Source organism: Zootoca vivipara, chromosome 5, assembly GCF_963506605.1.
Source record: "Zootoca vivipara chromosome 5, rZooViv1.1, whole genome shotgun sequence".
NCBI classification, from domain to species: domain Eukaryota; kingdom Metazoa; phylum Chordata; class Lepidosauria; order Squamata; family Lacertidae; genus Zootoca; species Zootoca vivipara.
In genome coordinates, this window is record NC_083280.1 from 87756478 (window position 1) to 87777591 (window position 21114).

General features: G+C 45.8%; 1 protein-coding gene across 2 annotated transcripts in view; it reads right to left on the reverse strand.

Moving 5' to 3' along the window:
- Positions 1–9244, reverse strand: part of PDLIM1 (PDZ and LIM domain 1) — a 32897-nt gene extending 23653 nt beyond the window's left edge. Inside the window, exon 1 of one of the 2 annotated variants that reach the window (XM_035137847.2) lies at positions 9064–9244. In XM_035137847.2, the coding sequence (XP_034993738.1) occupies positions 9064–9162 (99 nt within the window). In that variant the 5' untranslated portion in view covers positions 9163–9244. The remainder of the gene's footprint in view (positions 1–9063) is intronic. The other variant, XM_035137848.2, reaches the window with a different exon arrangement.
- Positions 9245–21114: the final 11870 nt, after the last annotated feature.

Here is a 21114-nt window from a genome sequence, read left to right on the forward strand (position 1 = left end):
GGTGATAGCAAAGAGGAATGAATTAAGCTGAACGCAAAGAAGATAATAATAATAATAATAATAATAATAATAATAATAATATACTTTATTATTTCTACCCTGCCCATCTGGCTGGGTTTCCCCAGCCACTCTGGGCGGCTCCCAACAGAACACCAATAACAATAATAAAAAGCAACAACAACAAACATTAAAAACTTCCCTAAACAGGGCTGCCTTCAGATGTCTCCTAAACGTCAGATAGTTGTTTATTTCCTTGACATCTGATGGAAGGGTTTTCCACAGGGTGGGCGCCACCAACCAAGAAGGCCCTCTGCCTGGTTCCCTGTAGCTTCACTTCTCGCAGCGAGGGAACCGCCAGAAGGCCCTCGGAGCTGGACCTCAGTGTCCGGGTTGAACGATGGGGGTGGAGACGCTCCTTCAGGTATACTGGGCTGAGGCCATTCAGGACTTTAAAGGTCAGCACCAACACTTTGAATTGTGCTCAGAAACGTCCTGGGAGCCAATGTAGGTCTTTCAGGACCGGTGTTATATGGTCTCGGCAGCCACTCCCAGTCACCAGTCTAGCTCAGCATACAAGAGAGTTTGAAAATCCTACTTAACCCTCACAGGACCCCTTTAGCTAGAAGCTTATTCCTTGACAAATCCCATTTCACAAAGCTTACTTTCATTAGAGCATGGGTAGGCAAACTAAGGCCCGGGGGCCGGATCTGGCCCAATCGTCTTCTAAATCCGGCCCGCGGACGGTCCGGGAATCAGCGTGTTTTTACATGAGTAGAATGTGCACTTTTATTTAAAATGCATCTCTGGGTTATTTGTGGGGCATAGGAATTCGTTCACCCCCCAAAATATATATATATAGTCCAGGCCCCCCCCACAAGGTCTGAGGGACAGTGGACCAGCCCCCTGCTGAAAAAGTTTGCTGACCCCTGCATTAGAGCAACCTTTCTCTAGGGTAGATTCTCACTCTGTTGCTTGAATGAGGACTAGCACTGAAATCTACTTTCACTGGCTTTGAAGGGAACGGGACAGGATTCCTGCCTTATGAGGAACGGCTTAGGGAGCTGGGTATGTTTAGTCTGGAGAAGAGAAGGTTAAGGGGTGATATGATAGCCATGTTCAAATATATAAAAGGATGTCATATAGAAGAGGGTGAAAGATTGTTTTCTGCTGCTCCAGAGAAGCGGACACGGAGCAATGGATTCAAACTACAAGAAAGAAGATTCCACCTAAACATTAGGAAGAACTTCCTGACAGTAAGAGCTGTTCGACAGTGGAATTTGCTGCCAAGGAGTGTGGTGGAGTCTCCTTCTTTGGAGGTCTTTAAGCAGAGGCTTGACAGCCATCTGTCAGGAATGCTTTGATGATGTTTCCTGCTTGGCAGGGGGTTGGACTGGATGGCCCTTGTGGTCTCTTCCAACTCTATGATTCTATGATTGCAGGGGGTTGGACTAGATGACCCTAGGGACTCCCTTCCAACTCTACAATTCTATGATTCTATCATCTCTGCCTCCATCAAGGATACTTTCTAAAGGAATTTCTTTGCAAACAACAAACCAGCAACAGGAAGACCTAGCAGTGCAAACACAACCCTCATCTACTCCCCAGTGGGGGGGGGGGGAAACGACAACAACATACAACTGGACTAAAGGGAAAACGAAAACCCATCAATCACCGGGCTCATTTTTAGTTTCCCCTAGCTTTGGCTTTCACAATGGAATGATAGAATGAGTGGGAGACCGCGGTTAAGAAATGCACATTCATTCGCAATGAGCCATCTCTGAACTATGCGTACCAGTTTGCCATTCCTAATGAAAGAGATCCAAACATTTAGGACATGGCACATAAATGTTGAGAGATTCTGGCTCCTGTGAATTCTGGCAATCTTGGCCTTTGTTACTTTTCACGAAAGTAGAAACTTAAAAAGTAGTATTTAAATGTAGTACTGTATAAAGGGGGCTCACATTTCTGAGCTGTGTCTGCTGAAACCAGAGGGGTTCAAGGAGCCATAAAACTTTGCCACACTCCAGTTTCCAACATCAGATGCAGATTTATTGTTATCACTGACAAGACGCCCATTATTTCATTCAAAGCAACGTCATTGGATGGCATAGACTTTTATCCTCATATGCTGACTTTGAATGATTCTTTGCAAAGTGCAAGTATAGATAAATAGGAACCGCTACAGCGGGAAGGTAAACGGCGTTTCCGTGTGCTGCTCTGGTTCGCCAGAAGTGGCTTTGTCATGCTGGCCACATGACCCAGAAACTGTACACCGGCTCCCTCGGCCAGTAAAGCAAGATGAGCGCCGAAACCCCAGAGTCGGTCACGAGTGGACCTAATGGTCAGGGGTCCCTTTGACCCACTACAAGTAGAACTAATTCACCTCCTCCTTTTACCGAAATAACACCTGATCACTTCTTTAATTGTCTGGCCAACATTTTCTCTTGTTGTCTCCATGTGCACTTGAAAGGTTCCTAAACTGGTGAAGATGAGGTGTGCTTTATGGGGAGCAGGGTAGATTTGATTTAAATCAAATCGATTTAATTTCACGATTTAAATCACTAGTCAGTAAGACTTGATTTAAATCTTTTATTTATTTATTTATTTATTTACAGAAAGACTCATTCTTGCTGGTATAATCTTAATATTTACAACCAAAGGAAGGTTTCATATTAGGAATATTTTTCTCATTTATATCAAAAATTACTGATTTGGTTATACTATTAGAAATACATAGACAGATAATTATGAAATTATTGTGAGGTTTAATAAGTTAACTGTTTATATTTGGGCAACTTTTCTGCTGTACTGTACTTTATTGGAAGGAGAAAAATAATCATTTCCTTAGTAACAATTTATTTAACTCAAGCAATAACATTGTAGCATATGTATCCATGTTTGTTAACTGATGTGGTTAAACTTTTTTTTAAAGAAAACAAAACTTAGACTGAGTTTTAGCACACATGAAAAACTTAAAACAAATCCTTATTTCCTGATGAATAGACTTTGGACTATAATGTAACTTAAGTAGAAAACTATATCTTTAGAAAGATTTTTCCTCCAAAAGCATTTCATTTTAAAAATCTGATTTAAATAAATAAATAAATAAATAAATAAATATTTATACCCCGCCCATCTGGCTGGGTTTCCCCAGCCACTCTGGGCGGCTTCCAACAGAAAAATAAAATACAGTAAACATTAAAAAGCCTCCCTAAACAGGGCTGCCTTGAGATGTCTTCTAAAAATCTGGTAATTGTTGTTCTCTTTGACCTCTGGTGGGAGGGCGTTCCACAGGGCGGGCGCCACTACCGAGAAGGCCCTCTGCCCGGTTCCCTGCAACTTGGCTTCTTGCAATGAGGGAAATGCCAGAAGGCCCTCAGTGCTGGACCTCAGTGTCCGGGCAGAATGATGGAGTTGGAGACGCTCCTTCAGGTATACCGGACCGAGGCCATTTAGGGCTTTAAAGGTCAGCACCAACACTTTGAATTGTGCTCAGAAACATACTGGGGTAGGTCTTTTTTATTTTATTTTAAAAAATCATTGGTTTTAATCTACCCTGCAAAGCAGCGTCATAGGATGACTTAGTCTGTTATCCTCAGATGCTGATTTTGAATGGTCCTGTGCTGATCCATTATTACCCCAAAGCAGTGTTCCATAGAGATGACCCACCAGAAGTGGAATTAATTCACCTCCTTCTTGAGTCAATCACCCATCTCCTACTACCCTTCTGGGGAAAACCCCACCCCACCCTCCAACTAATATATAAGTCTGGTGACTTCTGTTTCAGTGTATCTGAAGAAGTGTGCATGCACACGAAAGCTCATACCCAGAACAAACTTAGTTGGTCTCTAAGGTGCTACTGGACTTTTTTATTTTTTTATTTCGACTACGTCAGACCAACATGGCTACCTACCTGTAACTAAATAATAATAATAATAATAATAATAATAATAATAATAATAATATATTTATTATTAAACATTAAAAGCTTCCCTAAACAAAAATCCCTCATAATGTTTTTATTCAATGAGGTTACAAGGACTGTTACCACCAGCATACAGAATAATGAGAGTGAAAACTGGTCTTATTCCCCCCCCCCCCAAGTATTGTATACTGGACTATAACAAGCACAAGGTAAGGTGGCAGGACTATTTTTTATTTTATTTTTTATTTACATCTAAATTAAACAATAATGGCAGTCTGTGCCAGAAGCTGGAATAGTATTTGACTAAATCATCTCCCCATTATTTCACAAGCCGCACCCACTGTTTCCTTTGGCAGGCTGGAAAGCATTCCCGTAACTCTCCATGTGAAAATAGCTTTCCTGTTTCTAACCTCCAGTTCTTTTAAAACTGCTGTAGTAGAGCTGTCTGCAAGCATGGCTTTTTTTTCTGCTGAACAATAAATAAATGAATGAAATGAAAGTGTATTGCCATCCCAACACACAGGGCACAGAGCACTGTGGTTGTTTGCTATAGCAGCAGCTCACTTGCTCTATAGAGGCAGTTGCCATCTGCAGGGTTCACCAATTCCGCCAGAGGACAAAAATAGCCACCATCAGTTTTGCATACTGTATCCATTTAAACCAGGCACCCTCAAACTCAGCCCTCCAGATGTTTTGGGACTACAACTCCCATCATCCCAACTAACAGGACCAGTGGTCAGGGATGATGGGAACTGTAGTCTCAAAACATCTGGAGGGCCGAGTTTGCCTATGCCCGATTTAAATGCTTGGAAATAAACAATTCCCTATGATCTGGCATTAGGTAAAAGTAAAGGGACCCCTGACCATTAGGTCCAGTCGTGACCGACTCTGGGGTTGCGCGCTCATCTTGCATTATTGGCCGAGGGAGCCAGCGTATAGCTTCCAGGTCATGTGGCCAGCATGACCAAGCCACTTCTGGCGAACCAGAGCGGCACACGGAAACGCCGTTTACCTTCCCGCTGTAGCGGTTCCTATTTATCTACTTGCATTTTGACGTGCTTTCGAACTGCTAGGTTGGCAGGAGCTGGGACCGAGCAACGGGAGCTCACCCCGTCACAGGGATTCAAACCGCCAACCTTCTGATCAGCAAGCCCTAGGCTCAGTGGTTTAACCCACAGCGCCACCTGGGTCCCCTGGCATGATCTGGCATTAGCTGGGCTGAAACAATAAAGGTTACACATTCAAGTGATAACAAAATCAGGGGGGCCTCAAAACACCACCCATGAGTGGGGGAATCCTTCTGAGGAAGGTGGAGCAGGGAGCGGCAGAGCATACGCCCGCACTGCCCAAGGGGGGCATGGCACAGGGGGTGCCCTCCTAGGCGCAGGATAGCCACTCGGGTGCCTGGAGCAGCACACACGCCCTGCAACCGGGGGCAGAGCAAGCTGCTCAAGGGGGCAGAGTGAGCTGCTCCTGGCGGACATTGGGCGCGTGGCGCGCCTGCAACTCCCAAGCCTCCCCCCAGCTGTCAAAGCGAAGGGGGGGGGATACCGCTGGCAAAGTGGCACAGCTCCCCCCTTACCCCAATGGCTCGGGGTAGGCTTGGGTGTCACAGGCGGACAGCACACTGAATGTCACCCCTTTCAGTGAGGGCACCCGGGGTGGTCCACCCTCACTGACCCCCCTTCCTACGCCCCTGGGGGCAGGGGGGTTGAACCAGATGGGCTTTTGGGTCCCTTCCCAACCTACAGTTCTATGATTCCGCGAGTTTCACCCATTGTGCCTCTTCCTACGCAGCTGCTTGCAATGGTTCTTCAACATCAACTTCAGACCATTCATAGACCATTCATCAACACAGACCATTCATAGTGTAGGAATATTGTTGAAGTGTTGAAGAAATGATTCTTCAACATCAACTTCGTTGGACTGGTCATGTTGTGCGGTTGCCTGATTATCGTCTTCCAAAGCAACTGCTCTATTCCGAACTTAAAAATGGAAAGCGTAATGCTGGTGGTCAGCAAAAGAGGTTTAAAGACTCTCTCGAGGCAAGTCTTTAAAAATGTAGTATAAACACCGACAACTGGGAAACACCGATCTGCAAGCGCTCCCGTTGGAGAATAGCCTTGACAATGGGTTTTGAAGATGCTCAAACTCAGGACAATAGGGAGAAACGTGCTAAGAGGAAGGCATGCTTGGCAAACCCTCACCATGATCAACTCCCACCCGGAAACCTATGTCCCCACTGTGGAAGGACGTGTGGATCCGGAATTGGCCTCCACAATGGACTCACTGTTAAGACCATGTTTATGGAAGACAATCTTACTCGGCTACGAGTGATCGCCAAATTAGACGACTGCAGAAGCATTGGGCAGTGTTAATTTTAGGGGAAGTAGCTCAGCATCTCTGTCGCTCTTGCGTCTCTTACATTTGTACGGACTGCATTCATATTTATTCGTGGGCAAAATGGGTATACTTTTAAATAAATATTCCTTGCTGTTCCGTTAACCCAACTCGGAGACATGGGTTTCAGGAAGAGGGAGGGTCTCTCAGCCATAAGCCCTGTTTAGGGAAGCTTTTAATGTTTGGTGGATTTCTGTATTTTGATGTTTTGTTGGAAGCCGCCCAGAGTGGCTGGGGGAACCCGGCCAGATGGGCGGGGTATAAATAATAAATTATTATTATTATTATTATTATTATTATTACTCATTCAGATACCCATTTGGAAGGTTTTGTGTGGTGACCCACCAAAATAGTTCACCTATTTTATGAAAACATATGCAGAACACAAGAAGCCTTGTTTGTGCGGGTTCTCTATTTATTTATTTTTTAAACAACCCTGTATATTTCTGGGGAGCAGACATCAAAACAGCATAAGGGTTCTATCTTAGCAGAGAGAAATTGGTAGACCGTGTCACTCACACACACACACACAACCTCCCTAAGCAAATGTTCACCCTTTTTTCATTGTTCCCTTTGCTAAGAAAAATGGTTTCGAAACCAAACTGCTAGAGGGAGCCTGCAAATTACTCCACAGCAGATCCCATTTTGGAAAGTATGTGATTAGGCGCTTAACAAAAAAAAATATGGATTTGTTTTCCGTAATCAAAACCCCCGTTTTGCTGAAAGGCCATTGATAGAGAGCTGGGCTGCTCCTGAGCATTAGCTCTGAATCAGGAGCCCATAGCCTTATTTCAACATCCTACCCAGAACTCCATAATCTACTACCGGTAGCAGCCTGGAATTTCAGCAGCAGAAACTAACCTTTTCGCCTCTGGCTATTTGAGACTGGGAAGGAGAAAGAAGGGAAAGGTGAGTTCCTATTCACCCTTTTTGAGTCTTAAATAATCCTGTTTTTAAACTGGTGGAAGTTCTCGCAGCACTGTTGCTAACTCAGAATCATGGTGATATATTCCTAAAAGCATGCATCATTTTCTGAAAATAAGCTTCCCAATGTCTGATGTATCTCCTTGGGGTATAAAGTAGCAAAAGCATTGCTCAGTTGAAGGCATTATGAGACAACTACATTCAATGTATGGGACGCGGGTAGTGCTGTGGTCTAAACCACAGAGCCTAGGGCTTGCTGATCAGAAGGTCAGCGGTTCGAATCCCTGCGACGGGGTGAGCTCCCATTGCTCGGTCCCAGCTCCTGCCAACCTAGCAGTTCGAAAGCACGTCAAAGTGCAAGTAGATAAATAGGTACCGCTCTGGCGGGAAGGTAAACGGCGTTTCTGTGCGCTGCTCTGGTTCACCAGAAGCGGCTTAGTCATGCTGGCCACATGACCCAGAAGCTGTACGCTGGCTCTCTTGGCCAGTAAAGCGAGATGAGCGTTGCAACCCCAGAGTCGTCTGCGACTGGACCTAATGGTCCCTTTACCTTTACATTCACTGTGGGCTTAGGAGAAACCAGAGAAAATTAGGAGATTCACTGCAGTGCAAGCTCTTGCAAGTCACTCCACGGACACTTCTGGCATGATACATCATTGTACATTTCTTTAAGCCAGTGCCACAAGACGTGTCATTTAATTGTAATGTCCCCCCCCCCCCAAAATCATTTTCAGATGGGGATATCCAGTGTTACATCATACTCAGAGCAGAATAATGAAATCAATGGAATTAAGTAACTTAAAGTCACCAATTCCAGTGGGTCTTCCTTGAGTGAATATGCAGGAAGGAATATTGAATATGCAGGAAGGAATATTCAGACAATGACGAATACTTTGTCAACAGTGCTAGGGTTACCTTGTGTAACCCTAGGGGCAGAGATTAGCCCCCACCTGGGCACAGCCAAGCAGCTGTTACTGCAGCACCAGACACTCCCCAGGTCTCAAGTAGGTGCCGCACCTCTCAGAGTTTTCCTCCTTCCTCCAACTTTGGCAATCTATCAGGCAAGTACAGACAGCACTCCCGGGAAGCTGAAGCAGGCACCGCAAAATAAGTTCAGCCCCAATTTAAGGGCAGAAAACTGTCAGTTTATTTCAAATACCATTGTGATCTGTAAAATGTATGCTGCAAAAATGTTGGGAAAATACAGGATGTTGGTTTTTTTAACCAGCCATGTGGACGCAAAGCCCATCACCTCCTAGCATTGGCTTTCATCCTTCCAAGTGCTAACACGCCTTGGATCATCAGCCCAATATCTGCAATGGATTTGAAAGGGGATTAGACAAAATCCCAGGAAATTCCAAGGAGCTGGGAGCATTCCTCGCGATTCTATCAACGGATAGAGCTAATCGACACCTCCAGACTCACGGGCACCACCGTGCGCCTCTGAGCACCAGCTGCCAAGGAGCAAAGGCCGGGGAAAGGCTGCTGCTGCCGGCCGGCTTCCCAGCGCCCCTTGCCCGGCGGATCCCGGCCCCGATCCCGGATTTCTCTCCTTGGGTTCCCCAGCCCGAGAGACCCCTGCTGAAGATTCAGAAGAGCTAATATTCAAGCCCCTCTGAGAATTGGAGCCGTATCCTTTGGGTCCCTAAAAAGCGAGAGGGGGACCCAAAGGATACGGCTCGGGGCGCGAGAGTTGCAGTTGGCGACGCAGGGCGCTCTGCACATGTTCAGAGGCGCTCTCTTCCTCCCCCTTCTGTCACCCCCTCCCATCCCAATCCAGGTTTCTCCCGGAAGTTTCGGGGCTCCCTGCTTACCCTGGAGATGGTGAGCGGCTGTTCGAAGTCTTTGCCCCCCACCAGGCGGAAACCCCAGGGCGCCGGCCCCTGGAGAACGATACGGTGGGTCTTGCTCATGGTGCTTCGCCGCAGGCTGCGCGATCTAGCCGGCGCGGCGGGGCTAGGCTGCTCCGCCCCACCCCGGGGCGGGGACTCGGGCGGACCCCGAGCAGGCGCCGAGTAGGGAAGGAGCCGATCCCTGCCCGACCCGGACTAACTCCGCCCCGGGACGCGCCGCGGGGAGGAGCGCGGCCGAGGGCTCTTTTTTGCGCGTGCCCGGCGTCACTTTACCTGATGCCACCTCGCCAAAGGAACAAAGGAGTCCGATCCGGAAGCCGCGCCCTTTCTAGCCGGCAAGCGACTTTTTCTCGCACCCGGATCGTTTGGATGCGCGCGGTTGGTTCCAGGAACGCACGCGGAAGCAATTGCGCGCAATTACGCACAAGCAATGTTGGAGGAGAGACCTATGGCCACGCAGCCAGGGGGGGGGGGGGAAGTGCCCTGAGCTGGAAATTTTGGCACTAGCAATCATGGGGTTGCGGCACAAGCGTGCTCCTGAGCATGTTCATCAGCTCATGAAGGACACGTGCAGCAGAAGGAAGCGAGGCGCAGGTGGAGCTCGTCAACGTCAACGTGGAAAGGTAGCCCATGGATCTAGGAGAAGGAAAATTGGAATCCTAAATCGCAGAGTGGAGTCCCTGACTAAAATGGTTGGATGGCATCTTATACACCACCTGGGAACTCCTGCAGCCCAGCTGGAGCCAAAAGGTATTGCTCTGCTTTCATGGGCGTAGCCAGCGGGACAGCTGCCCCCCCACCCCAAATCAAATAAATAAGTAGAAATTCTTAACTGACCAATTGCATCACAGATGACTCAGTTGTGCGCCCCCCCCCCAGCCTGCCCTTCTAAAATAAATCATGGCTACGCCCATGTCTGCTTTCCTTTGGACTACCTCAGGCCAAGAGGGCCAGTCCAGACCTCCATACACACTGCCCCAGTCACTTCCGTGCTGCTAATGAAGCAAAAACAACACAGGAGGCAGTAGTTCTCTGCGGCCACAGTCGGTGCTGTGATTCTCCAGTGGTTTGGCTTCACCCCGGAAGGCACACTCCATTGTCCCAGAGCTCATTAAATTGGACCCACTACTGTGAAGTAAACCTAAGTTGTATATATTTGTGAGAGAACTATATATATATATATATATATATATATATATATATATATATATATATATCAGAAGTCACCAGACCTAAAAGGTTTCTAATATATATTTCTACTGTGTCAGACCAGCACCTGAATATTTGTGAGAGGTTTGTTCTCCAGACAAACCAAGTGCCTCTTTGGCATGCACATAAATCGAACAAACCCTCAGTACAAATTCCTGACAGATTCCCGCCTCAATTTCTGCAAGCCATTATTTTGACTTTTGCAATCGCCACACAGAGAAGTTCATGGCCTACAGAGGTTTCAGGCAAAGCAGGGTAAGTGGACCCTTTCAGCAAGTAGTATTTTGGCAGCTTATCTACTCTGGTGATTGCAGAGTGCAAGTTACGGCAAGACATTCAAACAACCCTGCTCCGTAGAGGTCCCACTATAAAAACCAAACAGTGCAAAAACGCAGTACAGTGGTACCCTGGTTGTCGAATGGCTTGGCTCCCAAACAAATCAGCTCCCGAATGCCGCAAACCCAGGAGTGTTCCGGTTTGCGAACATTTTTTGGAAGCCGAATGTTCTGACACGGCTTCCATGACTTTCAACTGAGTGCAGGAAACTCCTGCAGCCAATTGGAAACCATGCCTTGGTTTTCGAACTGTTTGGGGAGTTGAACGGACTCCCGGAACGGATTAAATTCAGTAACCGAGGTACTACTGTAATCCAAATCTGTCCCTTTCATTTTCAGATCTTGCCAACTCAATCTGCAGGCTGTCCTGCTTAAATTTAAAACACCTTCACAAGTAAAACCAAATGCAACTGTGTGTGGAGGGAGGTGCACATTTTAGGGAACACCCTGCCCTAGGCGCCCTCTCTCCCAAACTCCTGAGTGCAGCAGAACTATCAAGAGCAGGCATCCCCAAACTTCGGCCCTCCAGATGTTTTGAACTACAATTCCCATCATCCCTGACCACTGGTCCTGTTAGCTAGGGATCATGGGAGTTGTAGGCCAAAACATCTGGAGGGCCGCAGTTTGGGGATGCCTGATCAAGAGGGTTTCCCTCTGCCAATCTTAACACCCAAAATGGTCTGTGGGGAAGGAGGCGGTCTTTCAGACATTTGGGACCTCTGTTATTATAGGGAGCATTTGGAACAATTCAAGATATTAATTATGACCTCTAAGTCCGTACAGGGCCGTCTTAAGCATATCCGGCGCCGTGGTGCAAAGATCCCTCCGGCAGCCCCCCCCCCATTTCCCAGAGTTGTCAACCTTTTCCCAAGCCTCTGTGGGGGTCGTTCTCCTCCTGTGGAGGCTTGGGAAGGAAGCTGCACGCCCACCAGCCATATAGTTGGCAGGGCGCAGCTTCCATCCTAAGCCTCAGCAGGGATCGCTCTCCTCCCGTGGAGGCTTGGGAGGCAAGCTGCATGTCCCCCAGCCATATGGTTCCCTGCACAGCTGGCGGGCGTGCAGGGAAAGGGGAGGCCGTCGGCAAAGCCAAGCAGCTCCCCCACTCACTGGGGCGCCCCTAAGAGGGTAGTGCCCTGGCGCAATGCACCAATAAGCCCAATAGGAAAGACGGCTCTGAGTCCGTAAAAAAGGCTTGGGCCTAGGCGACCTCCTCCCACAAACGCACTTCCTCAGGACTCTCAACTTAACACTGGAGTGAGATGTAAACATGAGGCATAAACACCGTACCACTCTTCCAGCTGGGGATGCAAGGACAAAGGGCCTCACTCCAGTTCAGACCAACATACTGTACTAACAAGCGTTCTAAGCATCAGGTTTATTGGGCAAATAAGAGGAATCACCAGTAGGTGGCAGGCTGTCACCTGAAATCAAAAAGGCATTGGACTCTAGGTTAATACTGGTTGCAGGGAAAGCTCTTTTGACGGGCAATAGGATGGGGTGGGGCCTGGCAATCTCAGGGCATGACTGAAAGAGAAATCGGATAGGGATCCATTTCAAAGTCTTGTAGAAAGAGTCAGGGTGGTGTAGTGGTTAGGGTGTCGGACTAAGACCTGGGAGACCAGGGTTCAAATCCTCACTTGGCCCTGAAGCTCACTGGGTGACCTTGTCGGCCTAGCCTACCTCACAGGGTTGTGAGGATTAAATGAGGATGAAGGGAACTATGAGCTCTTAGGGGGAAATGGTGGGCTGCAAATAGGAGGGACGGAGGGAGGGAGGGAGGGAAACAAACAAACAAACAAACAAACAAACACACAGACAGACAATGGTGCCATCCACAAAAGTGGTGGTACTTGCTGTGCCTCCCATCCTGAATCATGCATGTCAAATAACGGGATTGCAGGGGTTGGGATAGATGACCCCTTGGGGTCCCTTTCAACTCTACAATTCTCTGATTCCAGGTCAGAAAGCCTTCACCAGCATTCATATTCAAGGGAAAGGCAAATAATTCAGGAGTATCTTATACATTGTTACACACAGGGGATAGAAGCCTACACACAAATAGCAGTCTTTGGGAAGTGGAGAAAATCTATTTCTGCATATAGAGAGATGAGTCCTTAAAGCTGATACATAAATGGTGTTTCACCAACACATGTTTAGCACACAAAGCAATATGAAGTTCATCAGTATGAGGGAAAGCAGGCCATGCAGAATGTTTACGCACATGTGGCGGAATTGTACAAAAATAATGGATTTCTGAAAATTAGTATTTAATGAGATGGATGCAACGACTAAAACACTGAGTAAAGTTGCAGCCCCCCCCCCTCTAGCTTTGCTTAACTTATGGGAAAATAAGGTAAAGTCTAAAACTCTTTTTATCTTTATACAATAGGCTGCTGTGAGACGATCCATTGCTCCATGCTCAAAATATGTGGATGGTTTGAAGAGAGATAAGTGGTAGGAAATATTACGTCAGGTGGCCTTGGTGGAAAAACCGACACATCAAATGAAAGTAATAAGTGGATATACAAAAGACTTGGACTTCCTTGCTGTACGGAAAGATTTAATTTTCTCTAACATGATGGAAAAGAGACTAAACCTGGAGAGAAAGTGCACTAAGGGCATATCTTAAACCAGTGGTGGCGAACCTATGACACGCGTGTTAGACGTGACACACAGAGCCCTCACTGCTGGCACGCACCCCATCGGCCCAGTCACACTACTGTTGTTTCCCCCCCCCCATTTGTTCTCCCGCTCCTCCTCATGCTACAGCTTGTCTCCGCTGTTAAAACCTCCGGATCCATTTTTGTTGTTGTTGCTGCTGGTAGCCAGTGATGGGTTTTTTAACCCGTTCTGTGCTGGGTTTTTTTTTGGCGCTTTGGCAGACTATGTCGGTGCTGTGTGTTAGTTCCAGCGAAGGTATTATTCATCATTTATTTCTGTTCTCTTCCCCCCCCCAAAAAAGTGCAGCACCTTTGGGTCATCCCCCCCCCAAATGTACAATTATACATTTTTGTTATTTAAACTTTAAATATCGTGAAATTATGGTTTTTTTCTTGAAGTGACACACCACCTGAGTTATGCTCGGTTTTTTGGCAAATTTTGACACACCAAGCTCAAAAGGTTGCCCATCATTGTCTTAAACCTTCTTCAGCCTATATTTTCCCTGCTGCCTGTCTTGTGATTTTAAATCTCTGCTGGCGTGCTCTCACCAAAGAATACTTGCCCCAAGCTTGGCATCCAGGAATCCTTCCTTCTTCTTTTTTTTATTGAACCAACAATACTTGCCTTCCTTACTCAAGAGGATCCCAGCTCAGAAGTCCTGGTGCAACTGCCGTCTCCCTTGCTGTGTCAGGTTCAACACCTGCTCAGGTAAGCTGGGCTCCTTTTAACGAACAGGTTCTTCTCATCAAAGACAGAATTAGGTAGCTACAAGGCAGCTGCAGCACCTGTCGCTCAAAAACAGAACTCTGTGTGTGTAAGTATGTATATTCAGAGTGAACAGTAACCAAGAGTATTGTGGCACCTTTAAGAATATAAAAAAATGTGGGGGTGGATGGAGGGTTTGTGTTGTGCACAGTGAGGTCAGAGGGGAATGGAATGCAGAAAAGTACAGAGAGCGATAATGAAAGCAGCTGTTGGCGACATAACACAGGCACGCCGGCATTGCTTGGCTGATGAACGTGTTGTGTTGCAGAAACAAAAATAAAATCAAGCCATGGGATAGCATTTAACCTCTTTATGCACTTCCACATGGAAGTCACTGTGTGACTCATGCCTAGATGTTGTTCACAGCACCAACATGAAGTTGCCATTCCTACATTCCCCCTTTTAATCTAGATTTACCATATCATCCTACAGAAGTTTATTTATAGCTAGAAATGGAGTGCAGGTGGTTTTTTTTTGCATAATTATTTTATATATAATTGGCAGATAGAGAAGTGGAAGTGCCTTCTTTTTCTCTTGACAAAGTAATAATCGTAAATAAATAAGAATAAAAATGTGCACCCCACCACCGAGACCATTCCATTGTAACTATCCAACCTCTCAAAATGTCAACACCTCTTGCAATGATTTGACCCCTTTCCATTTTTAAAAGTACAAATTCTACAAGCACTCTCCGTATCTCCTCAAAATAATTTCTCCTGCATATTCCCCATCTCATTTTAATGGCACATGTTAATTTATCATTAATAGCTACACCCCACACTGCCTTCTTTTGCCTTGTCTATTTTCTTTAATCAATAACCTTTATTAGGCATGACAAATTCAGAAGCTTCAGAACAAAATTATGAATAAAACATTCGCATTATAAACTTCATGAAATAAAATACATATTAATTGAATTAGTATTTTAGAACAATATATCAGTTTTCAATTAGCATCCCCTGGTCCTCTCCACAGTGGCCCAATCTCTCTGCGTAAACCGAGCACAAAAACTCAGCCACCACTAAAGTAACTCCATCATTATTATCTGACAATAACCCCTGAATAGTTGGCATTGCTGCGATCAATGCATCCACCTGCAAAGCATCCAAAGCCTTGTCTATTTATTATTATTTTCTTTCATTGTCTTTCCCCCCATATTACTCTTTTTTCTTCTCTCTTTTTCCTTTGATAGTTAGATAACAAGATCTGTATTCTTCTTTACACTCTAATAAAATTTATTCATTTTTAAAAAACTAATAATCTAGATTTATTCAGGGTGAAGATCCAGCGTTGGTGAAACACCAGTGAGACAGCCCTCCAGAAAAATATATATGGTAAAACAGAGAGTGGCTGGTAAGCAAAAGGCTACTTTGAGAATGTGGGTTGTTAGAAAACAATTTGGACAGGAAGAGCATTGAGGCAATGACCCTTCATTCTTTAGCTAGGAGCCTGGTGCCCTGAGAGGATCACAATGAAGATAAAAGATTAAAAGCTGAGAAAACAGTTACTCTACTATGCTGTTAATGAGAAACTGTCTATAAAGGAATGCAGCTAATAAACTTCATTCACTGTCTCCAAACATGACCTTTTCTGGAGAACTTCTTGTTTTGCACCCTGGTGGCTTCAGACTGGATAGTTTGTTTTCTCTTCTTTTTCTCCTGCCAAACAAGGAAGAAGTCTAATTTTTGAAAACATTATATAAAAGAAGAAGTCGGCAAAGGATTGTCTGGGGTGTCAGAAAAGGGGAAAGTGCCATTTTGTTTGTGGCAATATAACCTTTCGGCGAATTACTCGTCATCTCTGCTTAGTAAATTTGGATGCAAAACTCTCCCTGGCTTGTTGACACGCCAACTTGCTGAGCAGTAGCAGGCACACGACCGGCGAAGGAAAACACTGGAGCATCTGTGTACTCACCATTCTCAACGCCTTTAAAGGAAAAGGATCGGTCCTATGACCTTTAATGGTGCTCCCATCCTCATCATGTTCAAGTACTACTCTGGATGTCTGTACAAAGCAGACATGCTTCTCCTCAATCTCAGCACTTCCACGTTTCTGCAGCGGCAGAAACTGCCCGGAATGTTTTTGGCTTTGCACAATGTGTAGGTTGCCATAAGAACTGATAAGGTGCCAAAGGCCTCCGTTTGGCAATTTGGAAGCCTGCAAGGAGAGGGGGAAAGCCTTAATTTATCACTCAAAGCACACACCCTAGGGTTGCCTAGAGCGATGGAGAGCAACATGTCATTTCATTTATACCAGGGGGAATTGGCAAGAAGGCAAGAAACAGAGGCTTAGAATAAAAGAATAAAATAAAAATTGAATAATATGTCAGTGGTTGCAAAAGGAAAATATTGACTATACTTTAAAAAGGACCAGAAATTCTAGTTACAGGTAGGTAGCCGTGTTGGTCTGAGTCGAAGCAAAATAAAAAAAATCCTTCAGTAGCACCTTAAAGACCAAATAAAAACTTAGTTGGTCTTTAAGGTGCTACTGAAGGAATTTTTTTATTTTGCAGAAATTCTAGGATTAACTTGAGGAAGTGGGGGAGAAGGAGGGATGCCTAACAGAAACCAGGTGAACATGCATAAGGCACTCAAATGTGGTAAGAGGCAGGGCATGGGTGCAAGCCCTACCCCCAGTGTCCTCACATATATTGTGTCCCCCCTCCCCTGTCCTCAGTCATCCCTGTTCAGCATGGTGACAGTTGGGGACTCAGCAAATGGGAATGTAGGGGTAAATCTTTGTCTGCACCCCTGCATCCCACCCACTAAGTCAAAGGCCTGAAGTCACATATACAGTAAGTCGCAAACTTGGGTCGCCAGGTGTTTCTGGACTACAACTCCCATCATCCCTAGCTAGCAGGACCAGTGGTCAAGGATGATGGGAATTGTAGTACAATAACAGCTGGAGACCCAAGTTTGGGAAACCCTGGATTAGACCTTGGCAGAAACTACAAGACGGCAGGCAAAACTGACCCAGAGGTGGTGGTGGTTTTTAATTGCCCAAGGCTAATTATAACGATAAGTCTGTTAACAGACAGGACTGAAATCCACTCTGGGTGCATTTTTAATGTACACGAAGTAGATCGACAATGTAGTCTTTCTAGGCGTAACAATGTCCCCAAATATTAGCCACTTCACATTTGCAGTTTCCTTTCTGCAAACAAACAGTACCTGGGTAAACAACATCCTGCAAAATCTATTCATCAGTTTGTTTGTTTGTCTGTTTGCTATTGCATGTTTTGTCTCAGCCACTGCTAACAAATGTCCCCTTCAGACTGGTGTTTTCGTGTGGGTGTCTTTGGCAACATGTTATTAATGCTATAGTATTGGGTTTATTCAGATTTAGTTTGTTCTGCAATGCTTCCCCAAAGCTACCGCTTTATTATTGCTGTCTCGAGGGGCTGCAGCGAAACAAAAAACAGCAGAAAAAGAAACTTAAACATTTGTGGGACAAGAAGTCACAGGATTTCAGCAGGAAGTTATGAGATGGGGGGGGGAGGAAGTGAAGCAGGGTGACCGCCCCAAAACTTTTACAGCTCCAAACCTTATTGAAATGGGATTATTATAGCACCATGTGCACAATTCAATAAAAAGAACATCTAGTGAGTCTCTATAGTAAGATAACAAAAAGGGGGTTGGATAAGTGCATGGGTAGGCAAACATAATTTTTGAATTATGGTGCTGGAGGAGACTCTTGAGAGTCCCATGGACTGCAAGAAGATCAAACCTCTCCATTCTGAAGGAAATCAGCCCTGAGTGCTCACTGGAAGGACAGGTCGTGAAGCTGAGGCTCCAATACTTTGGCCACCTCATGAGAAGAGAAGAATCCTTGGAAAAGACCCTGATGTTGGGAAAGATTGAGGGCACAAGGAGAAGGGGACAACAGAGGACGAGGTGGTTGGACAGTGTTCTTGAAGCTACCAACATGAGTTTGACCAAACTGCGGGAGGTAGTGCAAAACAGAAGTGCCTGGCGTGCTATGGTCCATGGGGTCACGAAGAGTCGGACACGACTAAATGACTAAACAACAACAACAACAAGGCAAACTAAGGCCCGGCGCCGGATCCAGCCCAATCGCCTTCTAAATCCAGCCCACGGACGGTCCAGGAATCAGTGTGTTTTTACATGAGTAGAATGTGTCCTTTTATTTAAAATGCATCTCTGGCTGGAGCATAGGAATTCATTCATCCCCCCCCAAAAAAAATAGTCCGGCCTCCCACAAGGTCTGAGGGACAGTGGACCGGCCCCCTGCTGAAAAAGTTTGCTAACTCCTGGATAAGTGGCCATCTTCTGAAACAACATGCATGGTTTTGTTTGGGGAAATTCTACCCCAACATAACTTGGAATTTGCCTTGGGGTATCAAAATACCCCATTAAATTTTCCTAGGAAGGTGAATCACAGATTTTATTGTTGGCCCAGGCTTGCGGGCAGGAAAGGAGAATCAGTCTTGAAGAACAGGTGAAAAGTACATCGTAGAGGTGAAAAGTACATTGTGTTTTCCTCCCTTATAAAATCACAGATGGTTGTTGTTGTTCAGGGTGGGTGCATTCTCAAAGTGGGAGGTATTTTCCTTCTTCCTTAGTGTGCATGAACAATAGACTGGCCTCCAAGGATTTTTGCTTTTAACCATTGTTGCTCTTGGCCAGCCCATTTCTCACAGCCTCCCCAACCTTCGCTCAGGACAACATTCAAACAAATAGTTTTAGCATCCGATCCACTTGGAATTTGTTCTGCTGGGTGCAAAGGTTTGGCATTGGAATGGAATTGGAATAAAAGCACAGTTGCAAAATTTCTTGGCCTATTCATCCTATATTCTATGCCCCTCCCTTGTTTTGAACTTCCTTCTCAAGATGCATTGATTATTTTTGCCAGAATTTGGTTGTTTGATGTGATGTGACATTGCAGAAGTCTCTAAACGTCTATCAGCTTTCCATCCTGAAGAGGGGGAGCAAGGAAAGATACTGAGAGTGAATTTTGGCTAAGGCGAACCAGGAGCACAAGATGCAATCGAACTGAAGACAACCACGAGTGTCTGTTTGCAAACAGCAATTTACTACAGGTTTCCCAAACACAATAACTACTACAGGTTGTGCCCCTACTGCAGAACTCTTATTGCTTTCCTCTGGTACTTCTGTGCAGAAGTCATTGAGCACTAGGTGAGAAATTGCTGGTGTGCATTTTTCCTCGGCAGAGAGCTACTATATATTTGCAAACACATTTTTTTATTCATATACCCCCTTGATAAAACAAAAATGATATGAGATTGGCAGGACGCATTTTGTGGAGCCAACTATCCACGTGGCTGGTTTGGGGCGGCAAAATTATTTTTAATTATACGTTTTCCACCACAAGGGACATCATTTGGATTTTCTGCCTCAGGCACCAAAATGTCACGGGACAATCTCTGAATATTGCTTCGTATAACAGCTACATTTTCTGTATCCACAATTGATGCACCAGACTTTTATTTTCAGTCCACAAACTACTGATCTGCATATGCATGGTTCATTTTGAGGGAAAAAGGAGAGAGGAGTAACAGTAGGTTTTGCTATATTGGTGCAAACTGCTAGTTGAGGGCAACAATCGGAAACTTCATAAACATGCTTGCCCTTGTCTTTGTACTCAGAAACAAGTCTTCCTATATTCATTGGCCCTTACCCACAAGTAGCACACATAAGACCGCAACAGAAAAGGAGCTGGTCGAGAGTGAAACGGACTCCCTTGAAAGTTGGTGGACTCTTAATCCTTGGAGGTTTTTAAGCAGAGATTGGATGGTGTAGATTTATGCATTGCAGGAGGTTAGAATAGATCAGGCTTCCTCAAACTCGGCCCTCCAGATGTTTTGAGACTACAATTCCCTTCATCCCTGACCACTGGTCCTGCTAGCTAGGGATCATGGGAGTTGTAGGCCAAAAACATCTTGAGGGCCGAGTTTGAGGAAGTTTGGACTAGATGACCCTCGGGTCCCTTCCAACTCCCCAATTCTATGATTCCAAGGCCTGGTTTATTTTCAACAACAACAACAATTTATTTACACCCCTCCCATCTGGCTAGGTTCCTCCAGCCTCTCTGGGCGGCCCCCAACAGAATATGAAAAACACAATAAAACATCAAATGTTCAAACCTTCCCTAAGCAGGGCTGCCTTCAGATGTCTTCTAAAAGTCAGATACTTGTTTATTTCCTTGACATCTGATTTGCCCTCCCCTCGAGAAGGCCCTCTGCCTGGTTCCTTGTATCTTCGCTTCTTGCAGTGAGGGAACCACCGGAAGGCCCTTGGCGCTGGACGTCAGCGTCCGGGCTGAACGATAGGGGTGGAGACGCTCCTTCAGGTATAATGGGCTGAGGCCGTTTAGGACTTTAAAGGACGGGACCAATACTTTGAACTGTGCTCAGAAGCATACTGAGAGCCAATGTAGGTCTTTCAAGACCGGTGTTATATGGTCCCAGCGGCCACTCCCAGCCACCAGTCTAGCTGCCGCATTCTGGAATAGTTCAAAGGTAGCCCCACGTAGAGCACATTGCAGTAATCTAAGTGGGAGATAACCAGAGCATGCACCACTCTGGCGAGACAGTCTGTGGGCAGGTAGGGTCTCAGCCTGCGGACCAGATGGAGCTGGTATACAGCTGCCCTGGACACAGAATTGACCTGCGCCTCCGTGGACAGCTGTGAGTCCATGGGCGCACTCTTGCTGTGTGCACGATCTCATTTGCTCTGCATCCAGTGTGCTCCCACCGCTGGTTTGTAAAGCACATGGCGATCATCGCAATCCACATCTACCCTGTAGTTTCTTAAGGAAGGCTGCGTTCCTGTGCTTCCCTTACCCGCCCAACTAGCTACAACCCAATCTGAAAATGTCAGCCGCATGAAGACATCCATGCTCCTTCTCTACCCACTGACAGCGGGAAGCTTGCAAACACAGCCAGCCCTGCTGATGTGTACAGCAATGTACAAATGTGATTTGAAACACGGCAGGGGGAAATGACCTAGCTGCATTTTAAGCCAGGAATGTGTGCGCAACCACCCACACGCTGAATAGCGAG